The sequence below is a fragment of the Hipposideros armiger genome, unplaced genomic scaffold (genome assembly GCF_001890085.2).
Source record: "Hipposideros armiger isolate ML-2016 unplaced genomic scaffold, ASM189008v1 scaffold_20, whole genome shotgun sequence".
In the NCBI taxonomy this organism is placed as follows: Eukaryota; Metazoa; Chordata; class Mammalia; order Chiroptera; family Hipposideridae; genus Hipposideros; species Hipposideros armiger.
Window position 1 is genome coordinate 2,279,628 of NW_017731370.1, and position 19,520 is coordinate 2,299,147.

A 19,520-nucleotide genomic window follows, 5' to 3' on the forward strand; every position below is an offset into this window, starting at 1 on the left:
ACATGTGAAATATGTGGGACCTGGGATAAGACACAGAAGCACAAAGATGCCTATCAGGAATATACAGTTTTCTGCCATGCAGTTGGGAAGTGAATTATTGATATAGCAGAGAAGGGGGCTTGCCATAAATTTTCTCACAAGGAAGGAATTGTAAAAGAAAATTATAGCATAGTATGCTTTGAGATTGTAAATACAATTTTCTTCATTTATTGTGCCAACTATATTACTTAGTTTTAGGAATTTGTATATAATATTTAAAAAATACTAATAATGGCATTTACTGGCTCACTTGTATGCCACAAATCTTTTTCTCTACAAAATCTCAGTCATGAATTTAATTCTTGAGAATAAGAAGGCACTGTGATATACTGTAATTTATATTATTGGGTTGTCGGGAAAGTCATGACACATTTTTGCGTTGAAAAACATAGTAAAATACGTCATGACTTTCCCAATAACCCAATATATTGTTTTCCCCCTTCCCTTAGAAAGGCATGTTAGGCTTATTATTAGAGAAAAGCTTTTATTCAGAGTTTTTCAGTGGAAAATACATTTTGACTTGAACAGGATTTAAATGGCAACTTGATAATAGATAATTTTAGGAGATTGCTGAATGTTCCACTTCAGGATTAGCTCAGACTTTGTCATGGTTGTACTGGAAAGTGCTATGTCGTCATATCAAATTGCCACACACAGTGCTTAGTGAGTGCTCATGGCACTTTTGCTCTATAGGAGAACGACTCAGGCACTTTGGACACGGTGGGCGCTGTGGTTGTGGACCATGAAGGTAATGTTGCTGCTGCTGTCTCCAGTGGAGGCTTGGCATTGAAACATCCAGGGAGAGTTGGACAGGTAAGTGATGACGGGGGTTTTAAACTGGCTTTTCAAGTTAAAACACGGAGTTTTCTAGCTCACTGTTTTTAAACCATAGACATTTTCTTCTTTAGAACAAATAAATGATGTCATTGTTCTTTAACATTGATGTAGTATAAATCATCAATCAAATACCTTTTCAAGATTCTTTCTAAAAAAAAAAACAAAAACCTATCTCATAATAATAGGTTTCTTTCTGATCTTTAAAATTGGTAATCGTATGTTTTACTATTTTCAACAGACTGGGTCCTGGCCTGGGCATTCAGTAGACATTTAATAAATGTGTGTTGATTTCCATTTTCTTTCTTTGTGAATGTCATTTTCTTTAGGAGCAAGCACTACCTGACTATATTGCTGCTTGCTTTTTAGATGGGAAAGTGATTTTTAGATGGGAAAAAAAGTACATTTTGTATCTCTTCCATTCAAGGAACATTTTGACCCTCTAAATAAATTCCTCCTCTGAGTAAGCACTGCAGCTATTTTATAGACTAACCAGTATTTCATGTCACCAACACATGATACCACTCAAAAAAATCTAGATATAAGGAGGGTCTAATTTATGAACAACTGACTTATTCCCAGTTCTCTCATGCGTCTTCTTCCCCGCCTCCCGCCTTCAACCTTTAGGCCTAATCTGAGAATGAAATTCAACAATCCGTTTGATCTAGTAAGCTTTCTGAGTATAAACCAAGTTGGCACATTACTTATGGGCTTCGTAAATATTTGCTGAGTGAACAAATGAATTGGATACCCTCATGGAGTCTGTTAAAGTAGTTGCAAGGGGTGTGTTTAAGCTCAGTGTTTGGATCTCGTGTTACATGTGGAGCACTGCTTGACTGCGCGTTGCGCTTTGTCTCTCATGTTTGAGAAGAGTCGGCGTCACAGTTGCTTTGGACACGGTAGTTAGTGAATGCTTGAAGCAGAGTGATCTGATTCATGGAGGACATCTTTGCAAAGCCCCCAGTGTCATTCCCTAATCTGCCTTTTATTGTGGACAAGCCACTTGCAGTCCTGTGGGGGGAAAGGGAAGGGAAGAAGAATTAATTTTGTGCAACTCTTTGTCTACTGTACAAGGGGATTTATGAGGAAGGATTGCTTAACATATATACAATGCTTTGAACTCATTATAAAAAGCCATTGTCTGGTCATGGTAGTTTTCCACATTATAAGGTCCTACGTATTTGTCAAGTTTGAAATAAGAAAACCAAAGTATCAGATTTGGATGTCTTGGTGGAGAAGGAGAGGGAAAAGCCAGCAGAGCCACCTTCATTGGATTGCAGTTCCCATGCTTTTCTCACTGTTTTTTGTTTGTTTTGGTTAGCGAAATAGCAACAACAGAACCAAGGATAGTTCTGGACTATGTTAGCAGGATATTACACCGAGCAATCTTGAAGCTGTTCTGCCACTGCACAGCGGACTGTCCTGGAAAAAGAAATACTTCTGTAAAACTTACATGTTTATTTGCTCCACTTGGCTAGTTTATGGATACACAGTTTGTGAGAACTGAAAAATCAGGAAAGGGTGTAAAGGAGAGGAGACAAAGTACTTACAGGAAAATACAGTTGATTAATTGGATTATATTGCTTGATAAGGAGATATATTAATCCTGGAAATATGTAAGCATCAGATGAGAGGTCAAAAAAACTTTTCTTGGGCCGGCCGAGTGGCGCGATGGTTAAGAACTCGCTTGGGATGCCAGAGGGCCCCGGTTCGGATCCCACATATGAGGGCCAGTGACACTGCCCTCTACAGCTAAGATGCTGAACAACAGCTCAACCTGGAGCTGGGCTGCCATGAGTCGCTGGCGACGGCGTAGGCTGCAGTCCCTGTGGCAGTGGGTTGCCATGGGCTACCGTGTGTAGCCAGCAGCCAGCGTGAGCGGCCAGCAGCCAGCGTGAGCGGCCAGCAGCCGCAGTGAGCGGCTGTCCAGAAGCCGGCGACTGATCTGCCTCGCCAGGGAAGAGCGCAATGATGGTGCCAACTTGGGCCAGTGAAGCAGTGTCCTCCACAACTAGATTGAAGAACAAAACGACAGCAACTTGTCTGTTCCCCTTCCCCTAATTCCCCAGTACTGTTCCCATCCCCCCAATTACCCAATACAAATCTTTAAAAAAAAAACAAAAACTTTTCTTGACGATCAGGACAGAATGTAACAAAATACACAAGTAACTTATTTTTAAAAAGCAAAATGTTTTTAAATGTGCTAAAACTAGATACTTTTAAATATATTTAAACACATAAAGGAACTATTTAAAAATTTTAGCATATTACCCTGCTCTAGATACATAACAGTTCAGATGGTGACATGGCAATTTGAATTAGAACTTATTTGCTTACCATAATAATTACAATTTACAACTGAGACATGAGAACAGAATTATTATATTCCAGCCCCCTCCACCCCCCACCCTACCCACACACAGTAGGCAGTTGAGTTTAGTGGTTAAGAGTATGGATTTCGGATTCAAGTAAACCTTTATTCTAATCCCTCCTCTCCATTAAGTTATTCAACACCCTGAAGCACTCTTTTCCACACCTGTACAATGGGGGTAAATAGCTCCCTCCGAAAGTTCTAGAATATTAAATGACATAATGCATTTAAATTGCTTCTCATAGTCCCTCATAATAACAACTGTAGCTACTGTTTATTAATTGCTTGCTATGTGCAGCAGGTGTGTTAATTTACATGATCCTACAAAACTATGAGATGGGTGTTTTTATTATCCTCATTTTATAAAAGAGGAAACTAAGACCCAGAGAAGATTAAATAATAACAATAAATATCATTTATATGACCTACTTTTACTGCATGATAATAGCTTTAGTAAAATTTTGCTACTAAAAATGAAGCTTTTTTGTTGCTGTTTTTTAAGACCTGCTTAAAGTTGCTATATTTTATCCAAGGAAATGGATAAGACAAAGACAGTCTCTGATTCTTACCTATTACTATTAAGCTCAACCAATTTCAAAAGGTTAAGAAGTTAAGTAAGACAACTTTAGGTCATGAAATTGAGGAGACGTGCATAAAAGGAATTTGCTTAGAAGAAACAAGAGTAAGAATAAATGTTCTTTGTTTTTTAGAAAGAGATGACCTCCACTGGGTTTCTGAGAGGTATCCTTATGGCCTCATTTACTATTTTTTGGGTGCCGGCTTCTGGTCAAGATATTTGTGGAGAATGGAAAGGACAGTGGGCTAATGTCCAGGGTTTTCAATGAAGGAAGAATGGGCCATTCTACTGAGGTCATGTGTTCTCTGAGGCTTTGACTGACCCAACATCTGTCCCAAGCAGTACCAGTTGAATGGCTGATTCTGCAAGGCTGCCAGTTTTAGTATGAAATTTGTGTGCCGAATCCCTTCTGTAGGGCTTTTAGTTGCCACTCTGACCCATGGTGTTTTCAAAGGCAATAATGTGTTTTCTACTGTCTGCCATATTGGGAGTGTTGTGTTTGGTTCTTGGTTTTACTTTTAAGTGGGCTCTTGTGACAACTGGGCATGGCAACTGTGGGTCACATGAACATGGGAGACTTCATCTCCAGTTTTCCTAGATTTTGTATTATTTCTCAAGGAGGATGATTAGGGGAGTGTGTGTGTATGTGTGTCTTTGTGTGTGTGCATTTCAAAGTCTTGAGGAACAGATCACAAACCTTAGGATCCTTTGAGTGAGAATAGAGCACTGGGGCGCTAGGATAGCTGTTTTAAAAAATTCAGAGGAATTTAGAGGGAGGTTCAAGTATTTCCAGAGAGTAGAACGGTTACTAATAGATAAAAGTTATAGTAAAGCAGGCATTCTTTACGCAATATAAGGAAGAACTTTTCCCCAAAGGGAATTGTCCAGAATGGGGATATGTTCCCATATGAGGCAGCGAGCTTCTCTGTATCAGAAGTACCTGGAATACTTCATGGTGATTCCTGCTCTGGGTAGAATATTGGAACAAATGAGTTCTGAAGTCCTTGTAAAAAAGAATAGAATATTATAGAAAGCTGAGGTCTGTCTGGTCACTATTTCCAGTCTTTGCTTCTTCCTCCAGTCCTCAAAAGTGAGCTTCTAGAACATAACAGTACTATTTTGTGGGAATATCTTTTTCCTCCATCAATCATACTGAATGCCAAATGTATTGTGCGCTCTCTCTCTCCCTCTCTCCCTCCCCCCCCCCTCTCTCTCTCTCCTCTCTCTCTGAACTAATTGAATTCTCTTTTTGAAACTGTGCAGTGAATTCCACATATTGCTGTGCCAACATTTAGCCATTTCCTTACTGATTGACATTTGTGTTTTCAGTTTTTCATTCTCACCAAACATGTGGTAATGAGCATTATTAAGCATACCTCCTTGGTTTTCTCTGTCTAAGGGTTTTTCTAACTCTGTTTCTAACAAAGGAGTGGAAAATTCTCAGTTGTGATTCCCTTCCCAAAGTCAGAGAAATCATTTTGAATATTGAAGGGATGAATCAATACATTCTGGATAGCATTAATTGGAAACAAAACAGGAACGATTGAGATGTTCTTTTTTAAAATTTATTATTTATTTATTTATTATTATTTTTAAATATTATTTTTTATTGTGAAATACACATTTTTTTAGAATTAGTTTCAGCTGTACAACACAGTGCAATAGTTATACTTTTATAAAACCACAGTAGCTTGTTGTGTTCCTGGTGGTTTTAGACATATAAATCAGCTCCACCACCTCACAAAGTGATAAGCTTGAACAAACCTTTTGGCCTCCTTTCTTTGCATCTGGCAGAATCTAGCATAGTGGTGAGCATAGTGGTTTTTGTTTTTGTTTTTGTTTTTAAAGATTTTTATTGGGGAATTGGGGGGTTGGGAACAGTGCTGGGGAATTGGGGGAAGGGGAACAGATACGTTGCTGTCCTTTTGTTCTTCAGTCTAGTTGTGGAGGACGTTGCTTCACTGGCCCAAGTTGGCACCATCATTGCGCTCTTCCCGGGCGAGGCAGATCAGTCACCGGCTTCTGGACGGCCGTTCACAGTGGCTGCTGGCCGCTCACGCTGGCTGCTGGCTACACACGGTAGCCCATGGCAACCCACTGCCACAGGGACTGCAGCCTACGCCGTCGCTGGCGACTCTTGGCAGCTCAGCTCCAGGTTGAGCTGTTGTTCAGCATCTTAGCTGTAGAGGGCAGTGTCACTGGCCCTCATATGTGGGATCCGAACCGGGGCCCTCTGGCGTCCCAAGCCAGTTCTTAACCATCGCGCCACTCGGCCGGCCCAGCATAGTGGTTTTTAAGTGCCGTTCCTATTGTGTGACCCAAGGGAGGCATGGAAAAGGCCCTTCTACAGGGATTTCATAGAGCGTGGCAGGAGGACCACCTGCATCCCAGTCTCCTGGGGCCTTGGTTAATGTAGCCTGTTTCTGTGCCAGCCCCCAGACCACCGAATCAGAATATCTGGGAACACAGGTTCCTGTCACATGTTTCCCAGGTAATTTGACACATACCTAGTTTGAGAACCACTATTTTAAGGCAACCACAATGATTTCAAGAGGCCAGAAGAGCAACTAGCTGACAAATTATAATACAATAAGGGGAAGATTTTCCAGGGAAGGAAAAATTACTGTTGATGAGACTACGAAACTTTCTTTTGCTATTTTCTGAAAAATGTTAGATTAGTACAATAGCTGAATATAAAGTTTTGATAGTGTTAGAACCGTTGTTTGGGCAGGTTTTATATAACCTCTGGTATTCTTGCCTAATTGATACACATCATTATTCAATTTATTAGATGGATATGATTTTGTCTTCTGTTGAAAGCTAGTAATTACATATAATGTTTCTGAAATGTCATATTTATCCATTTTGGTTTTTTCCAGGCTGCTCTTTATGGATGTGGCTGCTGGGCTGAAAATACTGGAGCTCACAATCCCTACTCCACAGCTGTGAGTACCTCAGGTATTTGCTGCTTTCATGACCATTTTTCATAACTTCAACCTCGTAGGTCGTTTAATGATGAAGAAAGTGTATGTAAACATAAAGCATGTTCTAAGATATTTCACAGAAAGGATTATTGGTACATAAAAGATTTTTGATATTTGGAGCTTTTAAGGATTATTTCACAATGTAAGTATCACAGTGTAAATGCTTTCCTAACATTTTTAACACAACCCTGGAGTTAACTAATAATATTTTTTACAGACTTTTTTTCTCTAATGACTCATGACAGTGCCAAATTTATATCACAAGAGATATAAAAGTAGCAAGGCATTTAAAAAACTAAGAGATAATCTCTTGAGTAAAATTTTGACATAAAACTTATAAGGTGTTTTTTGAAATGTATACTGTATGACATCCAGTCCTCTGACTACACTTTTAAGAAATGTACATCTTCTTTTTGTACCTGTGTTAGGAACATCATTATTATTTACAAATGAGTGTATGCCCGTGCGCGCATGTGTCTGTGTGTTGGGGGGGTGAATTTTAATGGGCAGAATAGTTGTTGTTATGATCAAAGTTTTCATATGCTTGTGCCAGATGTACTTGAAGCCTTTCCTTTTAATGTGGTGATATGCATGGTTTGCAAAATATATTGGTTTACTGTGTTATCTATCAAGTTACAGTCCTAAGCCTTTCTCTGCATATCCCCAGGCTTTATTAGTAGGGAAGATGGATATGGCTGCCTTTCCTTCTTTTCTTTCTTCTGTTTCTTGCAACACTGGATTCTGTCCCACCATACTAACCAACGACCCAATGCTGATATCCTGATATCCTGATATCCTTTTTATCCTGATAACTCTTGACTCTTTTTGTGATCTGTGATGCAGGTGGCTGTTTTTTTCTGTCTGCAGCACAGATCCTGGAACTCTCTTGGTTTTTTGTGCTCCTCTGACCTGCTCCATCTTGGTCTTCTTCACAGACTCTTCCCGTTGCTAACCATCACAGATGTGGGCCTCTGCTGACTTTTCTTTATCTCACTATATGCTTTCTCTTGGTGATTTGGTGTTATTGCTGCTGTTCCCATGATTTCAGCAGTTATCTCTTAGGATATTAGCTTCCATGTCTATATCTAGACTTTGTCCCTTGATGCCCATGTGAATGCTTTCCTACTTCCTGTTGGACACATCCCTATGGGTGTCGTGTAGACTCAAATTCAGCCGACTCAATAAAACACCTTCTTTCTTATTCCAACCCTTGGCCATCTTTCTCCTGAATTCCCTATTTCTTTTACTGCCATCACTATCCTATTTGCTCAGACTTGAAATCTTGGTACCATTTTTATAATTTTTGCTTCTTTCTATTTCTGCTGACCTGACTCTGTCATTTTAGGTCTGTATTCTCCATACCTATTGTAAAAGCCTCCTGAACTAGATCCATTCCTCATATCAGTGGGAAAATGACTTGAGCCGCTAGCTTATCAGGTGAAGTCCAAACGAATTCATGTTGGATCTAAACCATAGTAATATAATTGGCAAAAAGTTGTTTTTCAGTGTTTTTTTTTTTAATTTGTATGAATTTATTTGAACCAAACTGATGACCATTACTGGGAAGCAAGATCTCAAATGCTTTCCAGTCTTTTAGTTTTAAAGGGATGAGCATAAGGTTAATTTTTAATTTAATATTGGTGGATATGGAAATCTTTACATATAATGTTTAGGAATTAGCTTGTGCCCAAATTAGGTATGGCCCTATGTCTGTGGAAAATTGTGGTATTTGAATAAACCAAAGCCTAAAATAGGTAATTCATTGTTTTATTTTCCTAAAGATGTATCAGTTGGTATCATGTATTGTGTCAGTTTTATTGTTGGTCAATATGTTGTTCAGTGAGTTCATTTGTTGTCCTTTAAATGTTACTCTCATATGTTAGGAGACCTGGATTCTACTGAAAGCTTGCCTGACTGTGTCACTTTGGAAAAGACAATCAGTTACCTTGGGATGTCCACCACCCTCCTTTCTTAAATTGGTGATGTGGAAGTTGGAATAAGAAAATACTTAATGGATTTGATTCTATTAAATAGAATGCAATAGGTGGGTAAAGCTAAAATTGTAAAATTAAGGTCTTTTTCCCTTCCCCTTGGGTATTGCCTCCTTTGCCCACCTTGCATCAATTGAAGATAGCTTCATATGACTAAAGATACCTGTAGGCTTCCAGTTCATATCCATCATAGTTTTTTAACTTAGATGCCCAACTAACTCACCATGTTACATTCTTCCCAAATTTAAGGACTAACCATTATTAGCCCACAGAACCTGAAGATATTAGAGCAAGTCTCCAATTCCTTCCATTTGTGGGACTTCGTGTGATTACTTCACACTTGTTTCTCCTAGGGCTGATGCTATGAGGTTGGCAATGGAAACACATGGTAGAGTTGGGTGACCAAATCAGAAGAAAGGTGGAGCACAGCATTTTACAATTGTTTGACTAAAATAAAAAAGACTTGTGTTTTAGGCTGTTGCAGAGACCTGCACTACATTTTAGGTTTATAGTCCTTGGAAGGTGATAATTGAAAGGCAGAGGGAAGATAGTTAGTTATGGTAAGGGTAGGGCTCTCCTAAGGCCAGACAGGATCTGGTCATTAGCCTGAGGGATAAACTCCAGCATCTTGTTCTCATCACTGTGTGGGGAGTAATGAGTAGGGAGTGGGAAGAAGACAGGGTGGTAGGAGCTGACCTTGCAAACCCTGACGAATGTTCTGCATCACAGAAATTTGCCTAGCTAGGGAGGGAGCAGAGTAGATACCAGGGTCCTTGTTCAGACTCTTTCAACTCATTTGGTTGTGACCCTGGCAACGGTTTATTTGTAAAACAAGAATAATATCTACCTTAATATTTATGAGGATTGAATAAATTGACATATGACAGGCACTTAGCATACTTCTTGGTTCTGAATAATGGCTCAATAATTATATTTAATTGAGTTGAAGTCACCATCTTTTATAAGATACACCATTATTTTAAAAAATATTGGTTGATTCATATTTTTTTCCCATGGTAAGAACACTTAACATGCGGTCTACTGTAACAAAAGTATTTTTTTTTAGCCATTAAGAAAACTAAAGTATAGTTGGCATACAATATTGTATTAGTTTCAGGTGTACGACATAGGGGTTTGACATTTATATACCTTACAAAGTGAACGCCACTATAAGTCTAGTAACCATCTGTCTTTGTACAAAGTTATTGCAATATTATTAACTATATTCGTTATGCTGTACATTATATCCCCATGACTTATTTTTAACTGAAACTTTGTATCTCTTAATCCCATTCACCTTTTTTATCCATCCCCCTGTCCTTTCCCCTCTGGCAACCATCAGTTTGTTCTCTGTGTCTATGAATCTGTTTCTGTTTTGTTTTGTTTGTTCTTTGTTTTATTTTTCAGATTCCAAGTGTAAGTGAAATCATAAGGTATATGTCTTTCTTTATCAATCTTATTTCACCTAGCATAATACCACCTAAGTCCATCCATGGTGTCGCAAATGGCAAGATTTCATTCTTTTTTTATGGCTGAGTAATATTCCACTGTGTATATGTACCACATCTTCCTTATCCATTCATTTCTCGACAGACACCCAGGTTGCTTCCATATCTTGGCTATTGTAAATAATTTTGCAGTGAACACAGGGGTGCATATATCTTTTCCAATCAGTGTTTTTGTTTTTTTCAGGTAAATACCTAGAAATGAAATTCCTGAGTCAGATGGCAGTTCTATTTTTAATTTTTTGAGGAATCTCCATACTGTGTTCAATAGTGGGTGCACAAATTTACAATGTTACCAGCAGTGCCTGAAGGTTCCTTTTTTTCCACATCGTTGCCAACACTTGTTGTTTCTTATCTTCTTGATAATAGCCATTTAGACAGATATTTGCTAATATCTCATTGTGGTTTTAATTTGAATTTGTCTCTTGATTAGTGATGTTGAACATCTTTTCATGTGTTTGTTGGCCATCTGCATGTCTTCTTTGGAGAAATGTCTATTCAGGTCCTCTGTCCATTTTTTAATTGTATTTTTTGAATTGTATGAGTTCTTTTTATTTATGTATTTACTTTTTAGCTGAGCCATCCTGCCATCTGTTGGTAGCTCAGCGGCAGCCCAGCTCGGGCCGGGACTCGAACGATTGTTGCTCAGCCCTAGCTCTTAACCAACTGAGCAACTTGGCCGGCCCCTGAATTGTATGAGTTCTTTATATATTTTGGATATTAATCTCTTATTGGATATATATTTGCAAGTACAGTCATACGCTGCTTAACAACATTTCAGTCTATGACAGACCGCATATACAACAGTGATATACCATATAGCCTACGTGTGTAATAGGCTGTATCATCTAGGTTTGTGTAAGTGCATCTGTGAGGCTCACACAATGATGAAATCACCTAACAACACAGTTTTCAGAATATATCTCTGTAATTAAGTGGCATGACTGTATCATCTCCTACTCAATAGGTTGCATTTTTATTTTGTTGATGGTTTTCTTCATTATGCAAAACCTTTTTAGTTTGATGTGGTTCCATTTGTTTATTTTTGCTTTTGTTGCCTTTGCCTGAGGAGACATCCAAAAAATATTGCTAAGACCAATGTCAAAGAGTTTACAGCCTATGTTTTCTTCTATTATAGAAGTTTATGGTTTCAGGTCTTACATTTAAGTCTTTAATCCATTTTGAGTTTATTTTTATACATGGTGTAAGAAAGTGTATAGTTGTATTTATTTATTTATTTTTTGCATATACCTGTTCAGTTTTCCCAACACCATTTTTTGAAGAGACTGTCCTTTCCCTAGTGTATATTCTTGCTTTCTTTATTGTAGTTTAAATGATCATATAAGCATGGATTTATTTCTGGGCTCTCTATTCTTTTCCATTGATTTATATGTTTGTTTTTTTGTGCCAGTACCATACTGTTTTGATTACTATAGCTTTATAGTATAGTTTGATATCTGTGCATAATAACTCCATCTTTTTTTTTTCCTCAAGTTTGCTTGGCTATTTGGGTCTTTTGTGGTTCCATACAAATTTTGGGATTATTTGTTCTAGTTCTGTGAAAAAATGCCATTGGTATATTGATAGGGGTTGCATTGAATGTGTAAATTGCTTTGATTAGTAGACATTTAAACAATATTAATCCTTCCAATCTATGAGCACAGTATATCTTTACATGTATTTGCATTGTTTTCAATTTCTTTAATCAATGTCTTACAGTTTTCAGAATATAGGTTTTTCACCCATTGGTTAAATTTATTTCCAGGTATTTTTTTTTCTTTTTAATTTTTTTTTTATTGTTAGTTTCAGGTGTACAGAACAATACAATAGTTACCCTTTTCACCCTCACCAGGTAACAACCCCCCTCCCCCCATCAATTGCCCTCCCACCCCCGATATCATGCTTATCTATTACAATTCCATTGAATCTGTTCCGGCTCTCTAGTCCATGTCCCGAGACTATATGTATATATATAATTATAGTTATTTCCAGGTATTTTATTCTTTTTGATTCAATTGTAAATGGGATTGTTTTCTTAATTTCTCCTTCTGATAGTTGATTATTAGTATATAGAAACAACAGATTTCTGAATATTAATTTTGTATCCTTCAACTTTACTAAATTCATTTATTCTAATTTTTTGGTAAAGTCTTTAGGGTTTTCTGTATATAATATGTCATTTGCAAATAGTGACAGTTTTACTTTTTCCTTTTCAATTTGGATAGGTTTTATTTCTTTGTGCCTGATTGCTGTGGGTAGGACTTCCAATAGGATGTTGAATAAAAGTGGTTAGAGTGGGGCATTTATGTCTTGTTCTTGATCTTAGAGGACAAGATTTTAGCTTTTTACTATTGTGTATGATTTTATCTATAAGTTTGCCATATATGGCCTTTATTGTGTTGAAGCGTATTTCTTCTATATTCACTTTGCTGAGAAGTTTTATCATAAATGGATATTGAATTTTGTCAAATGATTTTCTTGTGTCTGTTGAGATGATTATATGATTTTTATCCTTTGTTTTCTTAATGTTGTGTATCACATTGATTGATTTATGGATATTGAACCATTCTTGCATCCCTGGAATAAATCCCACTTGATCATAGTGCATTATCCTTTTAATGTATTGTTGAATTCGATTTGCTAATACTTTGTTGAGGACTTTTGCATTTATGTTCATCAGGGTTATTTTCTTTAATTTTCTTTTCTTTTTTTTGTTGTTGTTTTCTTTCTTTTGTTGTTATTGTTTTGTTTTTGTAGTATCTTTGTCTGGATTTGGTATCAGAGTAATCTGGCCTCATGGAATGAATTTGGAAGCATTCCTTACTCTTCAATCTTTTAGAATAGTTTGAGAAGGATAGGTATTATTAATTTTTCTTTAAATGTTTTGTAGAATTCACCTGTGTAGCTATGTAATCCTGGACTTTTGTTTGTTTAGAGTTTTTTGATTACTGATTTAATTTTGTTACTGCTAATGGGCCTGTTCAGATTTTCAATTTCTTCCTCATTTAGTCTTGGAAGATTGTATGTTTCTAGGAAATTATCCATTTTTTCTAGGTTATCCAATTTGGTGGTGTATAATTGTTTGTAGTATTCTCAAGATCCTTTGTATTTCAGTGGTGTCAGTTGTAACTTCTCTTTCATTTATGATTTTATTTATTTGGACTCTTTTTATCTTGATGAGTCTGCCTGAAGTTCTATCAATTTCATTTATCTTTTCAAAGAACAAGCTGTTAGTTTCATTGATCTGTTTTTTTGGTCTCTATTTTGTTGATTTCCACTCTGATTCTTATTTCCTTCCTTCTACTAACTTTGAGCTTTGTTTATTCTTCTTTTTCTAGTTCCTTTAGGAAATCTAAAAATCTACAAAATCTAAAAGATTATATTTTTTATATTTTTAGATTTAAATCTAACCTTTTAGATTTTTTTGTTGATTCTTGAAGTACGCCTGTATCACTGTAAACTTCCACCTTAGACCTGTTTTTGCTGTGTTCTATAGATTTTGGTACATTGTATTTCCATTTTTATCTGTATCAAGGTTGTTTGTTTGTTTGTTTTTAATTTTTTCTTTGGTTTCTTCATTGAGCCATCGGTTGTTTAGTTGCATGTTGTTTAGCCTCCATATGTTTGTGTTTTTCCAGTTTTCTTTTTGTAATTGATTTCTAATTTCACACTGTTATAGTAAGAAAAGATGCTTGATATGACTTACATCTTCTAAAACTTATTGAGAATTGTTTTGTGGCCTAACAAGTGACCTTTCCTGGAGAATGTTTCATGTGCACTTGAACAGAATGTGTATTCTGCTGTTTTGGGATGGAATGTTTTATTAAGACCATTTGACCTAATGTGTCATTTAAGGCCACTGTTTCCTTCTTGGTTTTCTGTCTGGATGATGTATCCATTGATGTAAATGGAGTGTTAAAGTCCCCTACTAATAATGCATTATTTTCAGTTTCTCTCTTTATGTTGATATTTGCTTATATATAATATTTAGGTACTCCTATGTTGGGTGTTAGGATATATAACCCTCTTTGTTACCATTATGAAATGCCCTTTTTTGTTTCTTGTCACAGTTTTTGTTTTGCAGTCTATTTTGTGTGTTATAGGTATTGCTACTCCAGCTTTCTTTGTTTCTTTTTGCATTAAATATCTTTTCTGTCACTTCACTTTCAGTCTATGTGTGTCTACTGATCTGAAATGAGTCTCTAGTAGACAGCATGTGTATGGGTCTTGCTTTTTTTTTAATCCAGTCAACCACCCTATGTCTTGATTGGAGCATTTAGTCTATTTACACTTTAAAGTAATTATTGATAGGTGTGTACTCACTGCCATTTTGTTAATTGTTTTCTGGTTGTTTTCGTAGTCCTCCTTCTCTTACTCTTTTCCCTTGTGATTTGATGACTTTTTTAGTGTTATGTTTAGATTCCTTTCTCTTTATTTTTTGTGTATCTATTACAAGCTTTTGGTTTGCAGTTATTATGAGATTCATATATAACAACCTATTTATATAGCAGTCTATTTAAGTTGATGTTGCTTAAGTTTGAATGCATTCTAAAAGCACTACATTTTTACCCACACCACTTACCCATTTTATTTTTTTGGTGTCATATTTTACATCTTTGTGTGCATGTGTGTGTTCCTTAACTCATTATTGTAGATATGATGATTTTATTACTTTTGTCTTTTAACCTTTTTACTGGCTTTAATAGTGGTTGATCTTCTACTACCTTTACTATATGTTTACCTTTACCAGTGAAATTTTTTTATTGTATATATTTTCTTATTTCTAGTTTTGGAGTTTTTTTTCCACTTAAAGAAGTCCCTTTTACATTTTTTTTTTTGTAATGCCATTTTAGTGGTGATGAATTCCTCCAGCTTGTCTGGGAAACTCTCCTTCAATTCTGAATGATAACCTTGCCAGGTAGAGTATTCTTGGTTGTCGGTTTTATATTTCATCACTTTGAATATATCATGTCACTCCCTTCTGCCCTTCAAAGTTTCTGTTGAAAACTCAGCTGATAGTCTTATGGGGGGTTCCTTTGTATGTAATGAGTTGTTTTTCTCTTGCTGCTTTTAAGATTTTTCTCTTTATCTTTAACTTTTGACATTTTAGTTATGATGTATGTGTCTTGGTGTTTGTCTCTTTGGGTTTATCTTGTTTGGAACTCTCTGTGCTTCCTGGACTTTGATGTCTCTTTCCTTTGCCAGATTAGGGGAGCTTTCAGCTATTGCTTCTCCAAATAGGTTTTCTTTCTTTTTTTGTCTCTTTCTTTTCTGTCTGGGACCCCTATAATGGAAATGTTAGTATGATCGATGTTGTTTCAGAGGTCCCTTAAACTATACTCATTTAAAATTTTTTTTCTGTTTTGATTGAGTAATTTCTATTACTCTCTTCCAGATCACACATCCATTCCTCTTTATTATCTAATCTGCTGTTGATTCCCTCTAGTGTATTTTTCATCTTGGTTATTGTATTCTTCAGTTCTGGTTGGCTCTTTTCTATATTTTCTATCTCTCTGTTGACGTTCTCACTTGTTCATCTACTTTTGTTCTGAGTTTGGTGAACATTTTATGACCATTACTTTGAACTCTTTATTTGTTATACTGCTCATCTTTTAAAAAATTTACTTCTTTTTCTTGGGTTTTTTGTTCTTTTCTTTGCAACATATTCCTTTGTCTTCTCATTTTACTTATCTCTTGGTGTTTGTCTCTATGTATTAGGTACATCAGCTATGTCTTCTGGTCTTGAAGAGTGACCTTATGTAGAAGCTGCCTTGTGGGACCCAGTTGCATAATCCCCTGGACCACCATAGCCAGGTGCTCCAGGGTGTCCCTTGTGAGGCTGCATGTTCCCTAATGTTGTACTTCGTTTGTGATTGCTGTGGGTGTGCTGGTGGGTGGAGTTGGACCCAGGCCGACTGGCTGCAACGCCTAGCTTTGACTGCTGTAGACATGCTGGTGGAAAGGGATGGTCCCCTGTGGAGCTGTCTTTGAGGCTTTGCCACAACTGCTTTTGGCATGTTGGTGGGCAAGGTTGGTTCCCAGCGAGGCTTGGTCTCAACTGTTGTGGGAATGCTCGTGTGTGGGGGTTGGCCTCCCAGAGTAGGGGCTACTTTAGAGGGGCTCCAGTGCTGGCTGAGGCTGCTTGCCAGGTGTGTTGAGACTGGAGTGATTTGGCAGGGACTCTGGTGCCCAGCTGAGGCTGCCTGCCTGTTGTGTGTTTCCGGGCTGGAGCTGTTGGGGAGCATCCCTGGCCTTGGTGAGCAGGTTGGGCAGGGTGCAAACTCAGGGAAACACCAGGATGGCATGAAAGGTTGATAGGGATTGTCAGAGTCGATGTCCACCAGCACTGGGACAGCTAGGTGGTAGGAGAGAATAATAAAAGAAACAAAGAAAAAATGGTCCCTGCCAGCACTTTTGTCTCCAGAGAGTCCTTGTCCTTCAGAGAGACAAGTGACAAGTCCTTGTCACTGGCCCTAAAATTAGTCAGTGTATCTCCTTCAGATATGACCCTGGCATTTTTCAAACTGCTGTCTCTCCTCTGGACCTTGGAGCGAGTGAGTGTGTGCACAAGCCCTTTAAGACTGGATTCTTGGTTTCCTGCAGCCCCTTGGATCTTCCAGATGTAAGCCCTGTTGGTTTTCATAGCCAGATCTTATGGGGCTCCTCTTCCCAGTACAGGTCTCCTGGCTGGGGAGCCTGATGTGGGGCTTAGACTCCTTGCTCCTTAGTGGGGCCCTCCATGGTTGTTACACCAGTGTTGTGGGTACTGACTAGACTGTGTCTCTGCTTCTCCTACCCATCTTGATACGGGCTTTCCTTTATATCCTTGGTTGTAGAAAATCTGTTAAGCTGGTCTTCGAGGTCGTTGTCAGCAGTGGTTATTCTATATGTAGTTTTAGTTTTGGTGTGCCCATAAGGGGAGGTGAGTCAAAGCCTACTTTGCCATTTTGAGTGCAACCTTAACAAATTTTTAAGTGTATAATACGGAATTGTTAACTATATATATATATATATATATATATATATATATATATATATATATATATATATATATATAGTTAACTATAGGCATAATATTGTACAGCAGATCTCTAGAACTTATTCATCTTGTATAACTGAAACTTTAAGAATTTTGAATAGCAAGTCCCCATTTCCCCTTCCCTTCCCTAAGAAGATGGCAGTCATCTCTACACTGTGCTTCTATGAGTTTTACTATTTTAAGAACCTCGTATAAGTGGAATCATGCAGTGTCTGTGCTGTGACTGGCTTATTTCACCTAGCATAATGTCTTCAGGGTTAATCCATGTTGTCATACATGGCGGGATTTCCTTTTTTTAAAGCTGAATAATACTCCATTGTATGTGTATACCACATTTTTTTACTCACTCATTTATTGATGGACATTTAGGTTGCTTCCACATCTTGGCTAGCTGGTTTGCTCTTTTTGTCCTCTATTCAGTTCTCAGCACAGGAGGTGGTGTTCAAATCTAAGTCAAATCATGTGTTATACCTCCTCTTTGAACTGTCCAACTGCTTCCCATTTTCCCCAAAGGAAAAGCCAAAGTCCTTATGAGGGGCCTAGGAGGCCCTTCTACCCCTTGGACTTCTAATCTTGCTTTTCTTCCCTTACTCATTCAATTCCAGCTATATTAGCCACTTTGCTGTACTTCACACATGCCAGGCATAGTTCCACCTTATGACCTTTGCTTGAGTTGCTTCCTTTCCCTTTAGCCTCTGCCCCCACCGCATCAGCTCTTTATTAAGATAATCCACCTGCTCACCGAGGTCTTTTCTGACGGCCCTATTTAAACATGTAAATCTTCTCTCAGCCAACATTTCCTACCCCCTCAATGTTTTATTTTTTCCCATAGTATACATCATTGCCTAATATTTTATTACTTTTATGTATTTATTTTTGTTTATATCTATGCAACTGTACTATGAAACTCCATGAAGGTTGGAATTTTCATCGGTTTTCTTCATTGATATTTGTTGAATGAAATAATGTGAATGAAATATGAACAAATAAATACATTCAGGCAGTGTCTTAGTTTGGGCTACTATAACAAAGGAGCATAGACTGTGTGGCTTAAACAACAGATGTTTATTTCTCACAGCTCTAGAGGCTGGGAAGTCCATGACTATGGTGCCGACAGATTCGGTTCCTGGTAAGGGCTCTCTTCCTGGCTTGCAGATGGCCATCTTTTTGCTGTTTTTTCTTTTACATGGTAGACAGGGAGAGAGAGCTCTGGTCTCTCTTCCTCTTCTAATAAGGATTAATCCCATCATGGGGCCACACCCTCATGACCTCACCTAACCCTAGTTACCTCCCCCAAGATCCATTGTGGGTATGGACTTCAACATGTGAGCTTGTTTGGAGGTGGGAGGAGGTACGGGGAAAAACACTCAGTCCACAACAGGTGGAATGAGGTAGTTCAAGCTCAGGGCTGTGAGGAAGTTAAGTGAAGGGTTGAGAGTGGTGCGTTCTGGTGACAGCAGAGGATACCTGAAGAAGAGGGGAGAGTGTAAGGTATGTGGAACTTAATTTGGGGTGTTACGTGGTGATCTTTAGATGGCCTTGGCTAGGTATTTAAATTTTATTTTGTATAAAGTGGAGACCCTTTTGAGAAGGGAGATGCTCATTCTTTTGTAAGATAGATAAAGACAGGTAAGTCCTTCATCTCTGAGTTTGCTGTGTAATGATGAGCAATGATCTAGATAATAAGAGGAAGACTGGTCAAGGAGTTAAATATATTGCTGTTGGTTCTACTGGGGTAGAATCCAGATTCTTCCGTCCACTCTGGTTCCTTTATCTGTCTCATTAGGCACTGCTGTTTCTCACTTACATGGTGAAACTCTGGCTTCTCAGAAGCTTCTTGTCCTTATGAAATAATAAACTTTCATAATCTTGTCACACTCAGTAAGATTCTTAGAGGACTCAGGGTAAGGAGCAGCCACTTAAGATGAAATACTTTGGGATCTAATATGTAGGGTTGGGAAAAATGCCATGAGAAATCCTTTTGTGAATTATTGTTTCTAGATATGAGCATAGATAAAACCCTAACATTTGTAAACATCATCTTAAAAGCACTTGACTCCTTGGACTGTTTAGTTAGTAGGGGTGGGGAAGAAATAATGCTCATTTACAGATAACAGAGTACATAAACTACCAGCACATTTTCAAGAACTAAAGTAATTATTTGGGATAGGAATTCTATT

General features: G+C 37.7%; 1 protein-coding gene across 7 annotated transcripts in view; it reads left to right on the forward strand.

Moving 5' to 3' along the window:
* TASP1 (taspase 1) overlaps positions 1-19,520 on the forward strand; it is a 253,771-nt gene that overhangs the window by 115,575 nt on the left and 118,676 nt on the right. For 4 of the 7 annotated variants that reach the window (XM_019635266.1, XM_019635267.1, XM_019635270.1 and 1 more), the window contains 2 exons: positions 733-852; positions 6,701-6,779. In XM_019635266.1, the coding sequence (XP_019490811.1) occupies positions 733-852; positions 6,701-6,779 (199 nt within the window). The remainder of the gene's footprint in view (positions 1-732; positions 853-6,700; positions 6,780-19,520) is intronic. The other 3 variants (XR_002123096.1, XM_019635271.1, XM_019635268.1) reach the window with 2 other exon arrangements.